The following is a 13,651-nucleotide window of genomic DNA, read 5'->3' on the forward strand; positions in this document are numbered from 1 at the left end:
TGGTCTTGTAGACGCCGCCTGATGAGCCGGATTATAATGTGTTCAACTCTAGTTTATAGTACTTCCGAATAGGACAAACACCAATTTTCGTAGCTCGAAAGCCTCAAGAAGCCTTGAATGCACACTTCAGGATTTATCTTGCTTGATCCGTGTGCATACGCATCAAGGGATAGATACTGACTTTGGCGCCAGCTGTACAGCGGCCAAGTTTTCCTTCTCATGATGGGCGCTTATGCGCCGACTACCCCTCCCTCATGCTTCCCCTTGCTGGGAGTCAGGAATTATTCTCAATTCTTCATCTCAACATGCTCAAACCCGTCTAAAGATGACATCTCGGACCCACCATGACTATACAGTTGCATGGATCTGCGCCCTGCCGCTGGAAATGGCAGCTGCGAAAACCATGCTGGATGAGATCCACGACCCTCTTCCTCAGCCACTGAATGATCAAAATACTTATACCCTCGGCAGAGTCAGTGGTCACAATGTGGTGATCGCCTGCCTACAATCTGGTATCTTTGGAGTTACATCCGCTGCTATTGCGCTGGCGCATTTCTTGCCAACCTTCCCATCCGTCAAGTTTGGGCTGTTAGTAGGCGTTGCGGGTGGAGTCCCCAGCGCAACTAACGATATCCGCCTTGGTGATGTCGTTGTGAGCAAGCCTACCGGATCCTCAGGGGGTGTGATTCAATATGATTTCGGAAAGGCGCTGGTTGGCGGTCGATTTCAGCAAACCGGTTTCTTGAACAAACCACCCCAACTCCTACTGACTGCGATGGCTCAAGTGGAGTGTAATAATATGATAAGGCGGACCTCTCTTATAAAAGTTATGTCGAATGCATTGGACAGGAACCGAAGCATGAAGGGTCACTTTCCACGCCCAGATCATGACCATCTCTTCCGCGCAACATACTCTCACCAGGACGGGAGCTCTGACTGTTCATCGTGCAACAAAGACCATATTGTGTCTCGCGCACCCCGGTCTACAGAAGAGCCCCAAGTGCATTACGGCCTAATTGCGTCTGGAGACCAAGCCATGGACGACCCTCAGAAGCGAGATGCTATTGCACAACAACTGGATGTACTGTGCTTTGAGACAGAAGCTGCAGGCGTAATGAATCAACTGCCGTGCCTCGTCATTCGTGGTATCTGCGATTATTGTGACTCTCACAAGCACGAGAAATGGCAGGGCTATGCGGCTCTCACAGCTGCTGCCTATGCAAGAGAGCTTTTGTCCGTTGTTCCGGTCCACCAGGGAAACAGGGTTCTAACCGAGCTTTCCTGGCACCAAAAGAAGGAGTTGGAGGAGCGCGAAGCATTTCTGCATTGGATTCCAACCGATAACTACGATCAGATGTACGAAGCGCTTCTGGAGAAAAGATCACTGGGAACTTGCGAATGGATTATCGAAACGAAAGCCTTCCAGACTTGGCAACAGAGGACGTCATCCAGTCTGCTTTGGTGCTATGGAAAGCGTAAGCACCGATATCAGCTTCTATATACTCCGATTCTAACGTTCTTTCATAAACAGCGGGTATCGGAAAGTCGGTTTTATTGTATGTGCATCCTTTGTATCTGTCCCATAGACGCTCTAACCAGAGCCTTTAACCAGGGTCTACCTTACAAAACTCTTCCGGGAGCAATATTGCACGTCAACCGACGTTGGGGTCAGCTTTTCCTGCTATGATTACAACAGACAAGATCTGGCCGAACCATCTCGGATGGTGTCGGCCATGCTTAAACAACTTTATCGACAGAAAGGAAGCATCCCTCAGGAGCATCTTCGGTTCATGCAGATGTCGCTTCGCCCTTCGCTAGCCGACCTTTGCGATATTTTCACATCCTACGCATCGTTGTCGTTCGGGAAGGTCTTCCTTCTGGTCGATGCACTGGACGAGTGTCCGTTTGAAGCAAGACACCGAATGGTCCGCTTCTTATCCCACATCCTGCAGCATGTACCAGGCATCAAAATCTTGGTCATGTGTCGAAAGGAATTGGACATCCAAGAAGCCTTCCAGGAACATCCGAGCCTACTTATTGGGAAGCAAGACGTCAGCCGCGATATCAAAACATATATCACTACGGAGGTTAGGCGACTCAGAAGAGGCTACCATGGAAAGAAACTGTATATCGAAAGCGATTTCCTTGAGGCCGAAGTAATCGAGAACCTCATCGCCAACGCAGATGGAATGTACGTATAGTCTGATGGACAGCCATACCTGCAAATACTGACTCGTATCAAGGTTCCGCTGGGCGAATCTTCAATTGGAACATATTCGAGTCGCAAGCAAGGCGCGGAACGACGCGCTTGTTAGGTCGGCCTTGTCCGATACCCCCCGAGGCCTGGAACCGACATATCACCGAATCCTTTCGCAAATTGAAGACCAGCCTGTGTACATGAAGAATCTCGCCGTACGAGCTTTCCGATGTGTGCTGTACGCGAATCATCCTCTCAGCTCGGATGCCCTACGCGACGCTGTCGCCACACCGGAAGACTATGGAGAGCCCGACCCTGCTCCGCTCGATGTCATACTGGACGCCTGTGCCAACGCTATCACAGAAGAGGATGGAACCGTCCGCCTGATTCACGGGACCCTGCGGGTGTTTTTCTTAACCCAGTCTTCATCCGGATCCGGCTCCATTCTACACCAGTTGCAATATTTCCCGACGAGCGACACAGCGTCAGCGACCGCTCCACTTTCACATCCTCGTGACAGAATCCTCGAAGAGGGACCTGCAGCGTGTCCTGAAGACCTTTACCCTCATATCAAGCTGCACCAATTCCTGTGGCACAGCGCTTGTTTCTTCGACCGTCATATGGAGGCCCTGCGACAGCTTATACCTGCCATCGAAGAGTTGATGGCAGCGCTACTTTTGCAAAGCCCATTGGTGCTCGTTGCAATTCTTCTGATAAGGGCGGTTTCTCTCCCTGGCTACTTGCTTCGCAGTTCCCATACGGGATCTCAGACTACTTCATATCCGGTGGATGCCAGGCTGTTTCGGTCAAGCACCCAGATGCACGACGGCCGCGATTCTACCCAGAGTATGTCTACGGGGTCTCGCAAACAGCGTTGATTGCGGATGGGATCGATCGTTGGAGGCCTGAGTCCCTCGTACCAATCGTGCACCGCAAGAATCCTGTAGGTGTATGTGACCTGGTAAATTTCAAACATGGCAGATAGTGTACATGTTATTCGTAACTCAGATGGAATCCTAACTCCGTATATGCAATCGTCTCTTCCATATATCATGCCTCATCATTCCTCTCTTTTCGAACTCGAACTGGAAAACGCCTCCTGCAGTGCCTCGGCTTCCTGCGGATTGACCGCATCGTCTAGAATCTCATGCGCCATCTCCACGGTTTCATCCTCAATTCCAGCTTCCACCACCAGTCCTTCACTGAACGCTAGCCGAGTGAACACCACCAAGAATTTCTGCTTTCCGCCTGGCACTCGACAGAGTTTCGACTGCAGGTCGATCTGGCCCTGGTGTCGTTGTATCACCCCATGCACTAGCCGCATCAACCCGTTGACCAACGCTGCATGTTGATCCTGTTCAGGGGATGACGAATACAGCGCATCCAACTCGTCATGCATGGCTCGGATGAGCCGGGCGAGGGCCGTGGGGTGGGATGCAATGACTGAGCTTCCATGTGTGCTGGAAGGGACCATCACGTTGAACGCGATGGACGTCAGGAGGGACAGGGCCTCCAGTCGCATTTCACAGACCTCAAAGGCCGTGCAGGGAGGCTGGCCCTCATCGACCTGGAGCGTCTCACTCAGGAGATTGGCGACGCGGTCAACGATGTAGTTCTCGTTGGCGATTTGGTCTTGCTCTGTATCTTGGATCGAACCGAACGATTGGGCTCGGATGCTGGTTGACAGCAAGCCGAGTGTTAGGGTGATATCCTTCGCACGCTGTGCGCTGTTTAGCATCATTAGGATGAAGTCGTAGCGTATGTGACGCCAAAAGTTCTCCAGGTCTCGGCTGACATGGAGACATCGGCATGCCATCTGATAGAGCAAGCCCAGTGCTTCGGTCGAATCCACGAGAGGTTGCAGCTCAGACTGGGGTGTTTGTCTTATCTGCCAACTCTGCCGCGATACGGGAGAATGCTTGAACCGCGGGACACCGTTGACGTCCCCTGACGCCTGTAAGACTGGCACTAGATGTTCGATCAAATCTGAGATCGGCGCATCGAGTGCCAGCATGTACCTGAAGATTGACATGAAAATGGGGATTGGCTGCCAGAACTTCTCTCGCAGGGCACGAGACCATAGAGAGGTTATGACTTGAGCGTACTCCACTATGTAGTTGCCGACTTTGAGACTTGCTGTTTCTTCCAAGAGAATCGTGGAGAGCATGCGCTGTGGTTCGGATGGGAATGCCATGCGCGCCATTACCTCAATATCACGCTCCTCGTGAGGAAATGTTCGATGGTTCAGAAGATGTTTCATCGACAGTGGACTTGATACTTTTGGAAGTTCGCTCTGCTGCGGAGGCTGTTCGAGCGCCATGTCCACCATAAGGTCGTCGGAAAAGTCTCCTGGACCGGGTTCGGTCATCATACGATCGACCTGTGGACTTAGTTGCAGTTGGGTGAGGCTGTCCTGACTCGATCTCCTCTTTCTTTTGCCAGGTATCACGGACGCGATCTTCTTGGACCGAGCAGATTTACTTGGGGAGATTGCGACAATCTCATCATCGTCGAACCCGTCGCGAAATGGGAGGACTCTCGTTTTCTTCGGAGTAACAGGTGGTGCCTTTTCCTCGACTCGCCCCTTCATCTTCAAATTGTTGTTCCGGATGGATTCTTCGGCCAAGTCCTGTCTGAGGAAAGCGTTTTCTGTCGCTAGCATTTTGCCTTCTGCGCGCGCAGCCTCGACCTCTTCCTTATGGCGAGCGGCTTCCTCGGCGATCGCCTTTCTCAGTGCCGACAGTTGGCGGTCATAGTTGTCGATGAGCTTGGCTTGGTTGGATCGGATGATGGCAATCTCCCCGGCTTTCGTTTCCGCCATTGCTTTTGCGGCGGCGAGATCTTCCATCAGCTGTTTGTAGTGTTCGTCCTCCCAGGCAGTCTGTTCGGCGCTAATTCCACCGTCACCCCCAACAGGTCCTTCTTGCATGACCATGGCGTCCTCGTACGATAGTTCGCGAACCACGTGCATATCGGAATGATGGGTAAGATCTCCATCGACCTCCATGCGTTCAGCAGGCGCCTGCTGCATATGATGGTATTGTTCCACGTGTGCTGGCCCATTGTACGGGTCATCCACCAAGCCCGAAAGTGACATATCCTGCTCCAGCGGAATTGTTGAGGTGGTCTCATCATTGAGGACCTCTGCGTCCAATTCGCCCACATCCAAAGCATTATAATCGTTCGTTAGTCCGGTGTGTAAACGCGCGGGAGGCTGTAAGGTAGGATTGGGAGGGACGGCGCGGTCTGCATGTTGAGGCTGTGCTGATCGAGACACGTAGTCACCAACAGCGGGACGAGAGTCTATGAATTCGACACTTGGTTCTCGTGTGGTGGGCTTCTGGGCCTGGGTTGCGCGATACGCGTCTTGTTCCAGCTGGAACAAGGTGCCGGGCGGCAGATCATCGAAGCCATCGTCGGAAAAGAAGTCATCTTCGTTGTCTTCCATGCCCTCAGCCGCGGGATCGCCATGAAGGAGTGTGGGGGGAGGAGAGCAATGGAGATGGTGGTGGTTGGGGAAGAAGAAGAGGAAGAGGAAGAAGACTCTCTAGTTATACGAACGCCTGACGTAAGTCAGCTGCGGCCGGCCACGGAACTTTGTCAACTCCTGCTGCGCTTCTACTTCACGACTTCTTCTACTACTTCTTACATCTATCTTCCATTCCTTCTCGTACTCCGCCTCTTCAATGCGACATTCGACAGGACGTGTGCGGCGTTACTCGAATCTCCCTTCTCCTGATCTCTCATCCGTTTCTGTTGGGATTTGTTCCCCCCCGACCGGCTGCTTCACATGAAATTTTACTAAGGACGATCACTCGTGCCCATCTTCGCCCTCGTCTCCCTTCTTCGTCTCCTCCCTTTTCTTCTTTTCTGACCCTTGTCGGACCCGTTCCCCGTACCCCAGTTCTCCCCTAATAATTTTGGTCCCTGATTGACCCCCTCCTTCCCCGCGTTTCCGTTGTCGGCCTTCCTCCCTCTCTCCCCTAACCATCATCCTCACCATGTCCAAATCACGTCGGAACGTCAGGTTTCAACACCGGGGATCCAACGCCTCCGAAACTCGTCGGCTGAGTGTCTCGGAGGGCAGTGACGTCCCATCCGAACCCGGTAGTCCGTCGAGAAACGGCGCTGTGGCCCAACCCGCGACAATTCCCGAGGAGGTGAGCACCCGAGTCGTTCGTGTTTCCCCGAGCGAACACAGAGAATTGGTGTTGCCTTGCGATCTGGCTGGACGGAGAGAGAGCTGACCACGCGCGACCAGAAATCCGAACAGCCGCAGTTGTCCGATTACGAGAAGAAGAGGCAGACCTTCATCACCCGCACAATATGGACCTTCGTGATGATTGCCGGGTTCTTCATCGCCATGTTTTCCGGCCACATTTACATCATCGGCATCATCTCCGCCGTCCAGATCGTTTCGTTCAAGGAAGTCATTGCTATTGCCAACGTTCCTAGCAAAGAGAAAAACCTCCGCTTCACCAAGTCGTTGAATTGGTATTTCCTGGCGACCACCATGTACTTTTTGTACGGCGAGAGCGTCATCTACTACTTCAAGCATATCCTTCTGGTTGACAAGGTGCTGCTGCCCCTCGCGACTCACCACCGCTTCATCAGCTTTACGCTCTACGTGATGGGTAAGTTTCCGGTTGTTCCGGGCGAATAGTGAACCGCTGTTGAGACTGTCTAGGATTCGTCTTCTTCGTCGCCTCGTTGCAAAAAGGTCACTACCGCTTCCAGTTCACCCAGTTCGCGTGGACCCACATGGCGCTGTACCTGATCGTCGTGCAGGCGCATTTCGTGATGAACAATGTTCTGGAAGGCATGATCTGGTTCTTCCTCCCGGCTTCTTTGGTCATCACGAACGACATTTTCGCCTACGTCTGTGGTATCACTTTTGGTCGCACGCAGCTGATTCAGCTGTCCCCCAAGAAAACGGTAGAGGGATTCCTCGGCGCGTGGATCTGCACCATCATTTTTGGTTACTTCATGACGAACATCTTGATGCGCTACAAATACTTCATCTGCCCGGTGAACGACCTCGGTTCTAACGTGCTAACCGGCCTTGAGTGCAACCCCAACCCGGTGTTCGTGCCCCATGCGTATTCGCTCCCCGAATGGACTGGTCTGAACAAGACGTTCTACATTGAGCCGATGCAATTCCACATCCTGGTGTTCGCCACGTTCGCCTCTCTCATTGCTCCTTTCGGAGGTTTCTTTGCTTCGGGTCTCAAACGCACTTTCAAGATCAAGGACTTTGGCGAGTCGATTCCGGGACATGGCGGCATCACCGATCGCATGGACTGCCAGTTTATCATGGGATTCTTCGCCTACATGTACTATCACAGCTTCATTGCGGTTTACAATGTTACCGTTGGGGATATCATTGAGACCGCCATTAACGGTCTCACCGTGGAACAGCAACTCGAGGTGGTTCGCGGTCTGGGCAAATACCTGTACAACCAGGGCACTGTGTCTGAGACGGTCAGTACCTTATCACTTTATAACCATCTTACGCTTACTGACGATAACAGATCCTGGAGTGTCTGAATACGGAGCTCAAGCGCCGATGATTCTTTGATTCTTCATGACCCACCTCCATCCCTCCATCTTAAGATTCCTGTCTTCAATCTGACACATCCGGCCAATCTTCCACCATTTTCGTTAATACGCTGAAGGTGCCGCTTGGACGGCTACGTTGACTAGAGCGCGCCCCACCACACTTCCTCTCGCTGTTGGATGCGTCTGTTCCTTATATCCGTCATCGCATTGGGTCATTGGTGTATACACAGGACACGGCCAGGGACAGTTGGGAGGAACGGCGGTCTGTCGAAATTGCTTATGTCTGCTGTTTCTATCTGGGATGGAACAAGTATGCCTGTAGGCAAGTGTAAGAACAATATATATGAACGAACTGTCTACTGCTTGGGACTGAATGTGGCTTTCTTGTATGGCAATCGACATTGCTAACCAATGTGTCTGATATATACTTTACAGTAGTTTGCATCGGGTGTATATGCTCTTCGTAGCCATCGGCTATACCCCTTTCTTCCCGTGCATTCGTTCATCCCCTGGCATCCCCTGACGCGAGACTCCGTCGTTCTCAACGTCGACGCAGCCGGACCACCCATCTACCATCTCTGTAGTCGCCGTGGCGAATCCGTGGTAGGTATCCGGGGAGAGGCTCGAAAAGCGCATGCGCGGCGATCCGATCCCGCACATCGCGTAGCAAAATTTCTCAAGACGCCGTAAAAAGCGCCAAGCATCTTCACTCCTCAACCTCATACTCCTCCATCTCGACCTTGAAGTACTCGGCAACGAGGGCCTTCTCGGCGTCCGCGCGCTCGGGGTCAATCATGAACCGCACCGCGCCGTCGCGGCCCTTCTCGCCAGGACGAGGTCTCTCGCCGTTCGCAGCGACAGGGACGAGCGGGTGCAACCGGGGCCCAGGCGCGACGGACGGCAGTCTGGCGCCGTTGGTGCTGGGGCGGTCATCGTCGGCGTGGGTGAAGCGCGGGAGATGCTGGGCCTCGGCTTCTTTGTTGAGCGGGATGCGGGCAGTCAGGAAACGGTCTGCTGGGAAGTGGGGGCCGACGGTTGTCGAGCTGCGGTTGTGGGTGTAGAGTTCGAGGAGGTCGAGGAGGGTTTCTTAGATCAATTAGCCTAGGGTTCGTTCATGATAGGGATGGAGAGGTGGGGGAGGGGAGCTCACCCATGACCTCTTCGCGACTCGTCCTCCACTTCTCGTAGTCTGACCCCGTCTCGACGGCGTCGATGCGCTGGTCGAGGAGTCGGCCCGCGAGCTCGAGACAGGCGAACGCCATGGTTGAGGTGGTCTGTTTGAGGGGCGCGTAGGTGCGGTAGAGGTCCTGCGAGATGCGGTATGCGAGGGTGGACACCTCCGACTGCGAGGTGAGGCCGTAGTGGCGGGCCAGTTTGACGAGGGTTTTCTGCGGGTGGCGCGTGCGGAAGTCGAAGCCGGAGGACTCGAGCATGAGTCGTTCCAGGCCAATGATGCCCCGTGAGGGGCCTTCGAATACCTTGACACGGTTAACTTAATCTTCCTGCGCCGGCGCTTGGGGGGCAGGGCCTACCGGATTGTCGGGGGAGACGTGCTCCGACGCGGGTATCTTGAGGTTATACGCGGCGCAGACGATGTCGCGGGATTTCTTGAGGGTGTCTTCGATCTTGCAGGCTGTAAAGAGGGCGGCGGCGGCGGCGTCCTGTGTCCTGTTAGTCGACAGTCGACATGTGTATAAGTGCAGCGTGCTCAGCGTACGGTGTAGCTGTACTCGTTGTCCGGATGGACGAGCCGGAACTTGTGATAGTACACGACGGCTGTGTTGAACGTGCGGATGGGCCTGTAGGCGTCAGTCAGCGGCACCGCCGACTCCAAACGGACGGAAAGCGTACAGATTCAGCGCCCGGCGCACATTGTCGATCCACGTCACGCCCTGCAGTCGCAGCGCCTCCTCGCGCAGCGGATTCACCCCCATGGCCGCGATGCATTTCTGGATGGTGGACTCGAAGATGTACGGCTTGGCGACCTGGATGAACGACGGATGGATAGACGGCGGGTCCGGGATGGCGTCTGCACCCGCCGGACGCGGTGACGTCCCGTCCAGGTGCTCCGGCATGATGTGTTGCGGATGTCGCAGAGGGAAGTGTTTGTTCGTGACGGTGGTTGTTCAGGATGGAGATATCACGTGATGATACCGGGGGATTGTTCTCCCGCTTGAAGTTGATATCAGCCCTCAATTGACTAACTATGAACACAACTGAAAGGTAGAGCCACTTCTACCCGACCTCCTGCAGTCTTAAGTCTCCTATCCGTTTTACATGACATTTAACTTGTCTCTGGTATCAACTTGTGACACAAGTATTTCACCAAGTTCTTGAGCACTATGATCTTCTCCCGGTCAGTCTTGCCATCCGCCAGTATCTCGTCAGCCTTTTCGCCGAAAAGACCCCATACGGGGACGATCTTTTGGTCATCATCCCATTTTGAGTGCCTGTTGATGGCACTAAAAGCATCCTTCATGCACGAGAAGTCCCGTAGGCTGAGCGCAAAGCTCCGATACTCATCGCCAGCCCCGCACGCATGAACGCAGTGAGCACAGTACATGATTAACGACGCAAGACCTGCCGCAAGAGCTGTTGAGACAGATGACCCTGTATGATAGACGACGGGATTTGTTGAGTGAGCCCTCTGCTCCTCGGCGACCTGGTTGCCTGGGAAATAGAAGGTGATGGAGTTTCCACTGCCGGAGCTTGGATCTCGATCGGCGAAGTGGCCGGCAGAACCGATGCGAAGAATCCTCTTTGAGGCCGCACTATAGGGGAGGGTGTTCTTCCCACTAAGCCGGAGGTCGTCTGCGGCCGAGCAGATGAGAAGTCGTTCCATAGGGTTTTTGGTGGCTCTTTCGATGGCTGCCCGAAGGAGGTTCATGTCGCTTTCTCCTGCAGGCTTCTTGGTGCCCTCCACGTCAGGGCTCTCACTATATATGGACGACCTCCGGTATCCTAGATCCGTTATCGTCCACGACATCGAGATTATATCGGCTTTGCGCTTGATTGCGGCATCAATAGCATCAGCGGCACTTCGTGGGTCGATACTGCGCGCTCCATTCCCGTGTATGTACGACGGGCTGCTCTGGATTTTGATCACTTCCAGGTCGACCCAAGGATTGATCCGGCTGATCATGTTAGCCATGATGGTACCGTGGCCGCCGGTGGATTTCCACCAAGCGTCTTCGCCGCGCCCATTGCTGGGACAGTAGCTTACGCCCGTATAGCTCGTAGTGTTGTTATAATGGTTAACTTCGTGGAGGTCAATCCCGTCATCAATCAAGGCTACCTGCCGAGAGTCAGCATAGAACTGTGGGAACATGTAAACCTTCGTGAAGTAGCCTACCTTGACTCTGGAGGGCCGACTACTTGGTTGACCAAGTAGTCCACTTTTATGCATGCCGAGCAGTGCTTTTCGGAACCGTTCCATCGCCCCAATCCATGCATCCGAACGGGGCTTTTCGAAATGCTCCCCATAAAGGGGATCTTGTTCACCGTCCGGCCTTTCTTTGACGATGATACTTCTCAATACCGGGTTCGTAGTCACTTTAACCTTCTTGTCAGTCCTCTTCTCCACCAGACTGGCATACTGGTCAGCCATCACGTCCCTACGCTCCATGCTCTCCAGGCCCTGAACGCCTGTCAGTAGGTCTCCTCGACCACCTCTTCATAAGTGGCTCACTTGATAGGCATGCAACGTAACGTTGGATAACAATGACCTCGGATTCCTCCAAATCAGAGGTATTCCATGTTCGCTGCTCGCCCAGCCGTAAAGGACAGCTTGGTTTCCGCTCCAATGTAAATGGATGTGTTGCACAGACGGCGCTGCGTGCTTGATTACATCTGTGTTTATATCTGGTTTGCACCAATCCCTATTAACCCCCGAGTAAGCCTATGGATGATGATGTCGAAGTCGTCTCGAGGCAAGCTTACCATTCTTCAATTTCCAAGGCTGCCCTAGAGCCTGCACTGGAATACTGATCATACCCCCTGATAGCTCGTTCAATTGCGGCGTCTGTATGGGCCCGTTCGTCGGCGTTGTCCTCCACGTGAAGCCGCAGAACCTTGCGAACATGCACTTCGACTAGCTTATCGAAGACCTTAACGAGTGTATCTCGCCCCTTAGACTCACTGTCGGCAGAGCCCTTTGTGAGTTGTCGCTTTTCATTTGCGAAATTTCGTCTCTGCGTTGGGGGGATAGCTGGAATCTCGGATGCTAGCTGAGGAATCCTCACGTATGAAAGGGTATCTCCAAACCCCCCTGCTTGATGCAATTTTTCGATTAGGAGGACGACGTCATCAACTCTCTTACCACGCAGATGGCTCGCATCGAAAAAGAGGTTCTTATCTGGAAAGTAGAGACAGTGTCAGCGGTCATTCGAATGCAAATGGACCGTACCCACCGGAGGCAACCCGCCCATACAAGAAATCTTTCGCGTCCCTGTCAGTGCAGTTTCGGATGAAAAAGCACTGAACATAATTCAATAGCTTCTCTGCAGCTTCCGTCTCCAGCCTTGGCCACTGGAATGGCTCGACGGTTCTCCCAGATTTTGAAGCTTCTTGGTTTGTAGGGATTGAGGAAGTTGTGGTTTCAGGCGAGGTTTTGGGCTGTACCTTACGCCGTATAGTGTCTGCGAACCCTGTAGGAGTCCTAGCTAAAGGATAGAGCTTCGCCTGTCCAGCCTCATTATCCTTAGTCTTGTCTGGTGGTGTTGCAAATGAACCAAGGCGATGTTGGGGCTCCGTTAAGACAGGACGGACGTATGTCTTGACTGAAAGAGTTGTCTGCAAGAAGTCTTTCTTCATCGAGATTGATAGTCGATCAACTGACTCTCCGGTTGGGTGCTTTTCGGGACCCTTAACCAGGTCATGGTGGTCTTCCTTCATAGTCTGCTTTGCGTTTGGTTTTGGCTCCTTCCCTGATGACCCCGGCGCGTTCGCCTTCATTATCTGTTTCAACCGCTCGTGAATCTGGTCTTTGAGACGGAAATAATAGCGATAAGGAGAATCCCCAATACGATTGAACAGAACATCCACGTTCTTCAGGACCGATTTGTTCTTGGCCAAGGGCGAAAGTAGCTTTCTGATGATTTCGTCATAGCCATGCGTTTTCCCACCATACTCGTATGTCGCGGAGATATGGCACAGTCTGTAATCCATCGCATAATGAATTGGGGTGTTGCCGGAATTATCTTGTGCAGTGGTAGTCGTTAGATTCGCATGCTCCAGCAACGTCGTGATGGTTGACATGGTCGATGTTAGGTGACCCGATGCCCTCTTTTGGTGCGCCCCCCCAGTCTGAGAGCAGGACGCTTTGAAATGCCTTGTGCAGACAATTCTTTCCTTCGCCATCTGTGGACAAGAGGAGGCTTGGGAGCAGGTCTGACTGCTTCGTGAGGATGAATTCAATGAAGTCCGCTCTGTGATAGCTGATCGCGACGGTGAGGAGTGGATCTGCCGGTCTCTCTGCGTGCCTGCTGAGTTGATTTAACAGAAACAGAATGATCTTTTCACGTGTTTCGATAGCCAATTCCTCGAATCCAATGAGACTGGGGTCTTCTGTCAATTTATGCAGTAGCGTGGGTCGCGATACGTTTTTATCGTCATAGTATGCCAGCGACAACTTGTCTTCTTCATCCAGGCTCTCCCAGTCACTTTCGCCAGTAACCAGAAGCTTGAGTACATCGCTCCAGAGCCTTTTGGGCACAGGTTCTGGCGACAGCCCAAAAATTGGATCCTGGCCGGCTTCAAGGTTCAATTGGCTGAAGCCATCCATGAGCTCAGCCGCCGACGTTGAGAAATCCATCGTATATGGTGGAATGGGTGGAATCACGAACAAGGGCAATAATTGAGATTGAAAGTATTCTGGCCCTTTTCTGCCCTTGAATC

General features: G+C 53.0%; 4 protein-coding genes across 4 annotated transcripts; 2 read left to right on the forward strand and 2 right to left on the reverse strand.

The window, feature by feature from the left end:
• Window positions 1-325: 325 nt before the first annotated feature.
• Window positions 326-2,232, forward strand: ATEG_02633 (uncharacterized protein; the record flags this gene model as incomplete). The annotated part of the gene is made up of 4 exons (XM_001211811.1): window positions 326-1,475; window positions 1,532-1,556; window positions 1,697-2,125; window positions 2,202-2,232. 4 exons carry the CDS (start codon window positions 326-328, stop codon window positions 2,230-2,232), a joined length of 1,635 nt encoding a protein of 544 aa, XP_001211811.1.
• A 1,025-nt stretch (window positions 2,233-3,257) lies between these two features.
• On the reverse strand, window positions 3,258-5,645 carry ATEG_02634 (putative DNA repair protein Rad26; the record flags this gene model as incomplete). Its single annotated transcript, XM_001211812.1, has 1 exon — window positions 3,258-5,645. One exon carries the CDS (start codon window positions 5,643-5,645, stop codon window positions 3,258-3,260), a length of 2,388 nt encoding a protein of 795 aa, XP_001211812.1.
• A 553-nt stretch (window positions 5,646-6,198) lies between these two features.
• Window positions 6,199-7,767, forward strand: cds1 (phosphatidate cytidylyltransferase; the record flags this gene model as incomplete). The annotated part of the gene is made up of 4 exons (XM_001211813.1): window positions 6,199-6,357; window positions 6,459-6,831; window positions 6,885-7,678; window positions 7,729-7,767. 4 exons carry the CDS (start codon window positions 6,199-6,201, stop codon window positions 7,765-7,767), a joined length of 1,365 nt encoding a protein of 454 aa, XP_001211813.1.
• A 695-nt stretch (window positions 7,768-8,462) lies between these two features.
• Window positions 8,463-13,012, reverse strand: ATEG_02636 (putative cyclin; the record flags this gene model as incomplete). The annotated part of the gene is made up of 10 exons (XM_001211814.1): window positions 8,463-8,842; window positions 8,907-9,234; window positions 9,289-9,417; window positions 9,474-9,555; window positions 9,597-9,928; window positions 10,083-11,051; window positions 11,109-11,393; window positions 11,445-11,634; window positions 11,696-12,110; window positions 12,166-13,012. The coding sequence occupies 10 exons, from the start codon at window positions 13,010-13,012 to the stop codon at window positions 8,463-8,465; spliced, it is 3,957 nt and encodes a 1,318-aa protein (XP_001211814.1).
• Window positions 13,013-13,651: the final 639 nt, after the last annotated feature.

The sequence above is a fragment of the Aspergillus terreus genome, genomic scaffold (assembly GCF_000149615.1).
Source record: "Aspergillus terreus NIH2624 scaffold_3 genomic scaffold, whole genome shotgun sequence".
In the NCBI taxonomy this organism is placed as follows: domain Eukaryota; kingdom Fungi; phylum Ascomycota; class Eurotiomycetes; order Eurotiales; family Aspergillaceae; genus Aspergillus; species Aspergillus terreus.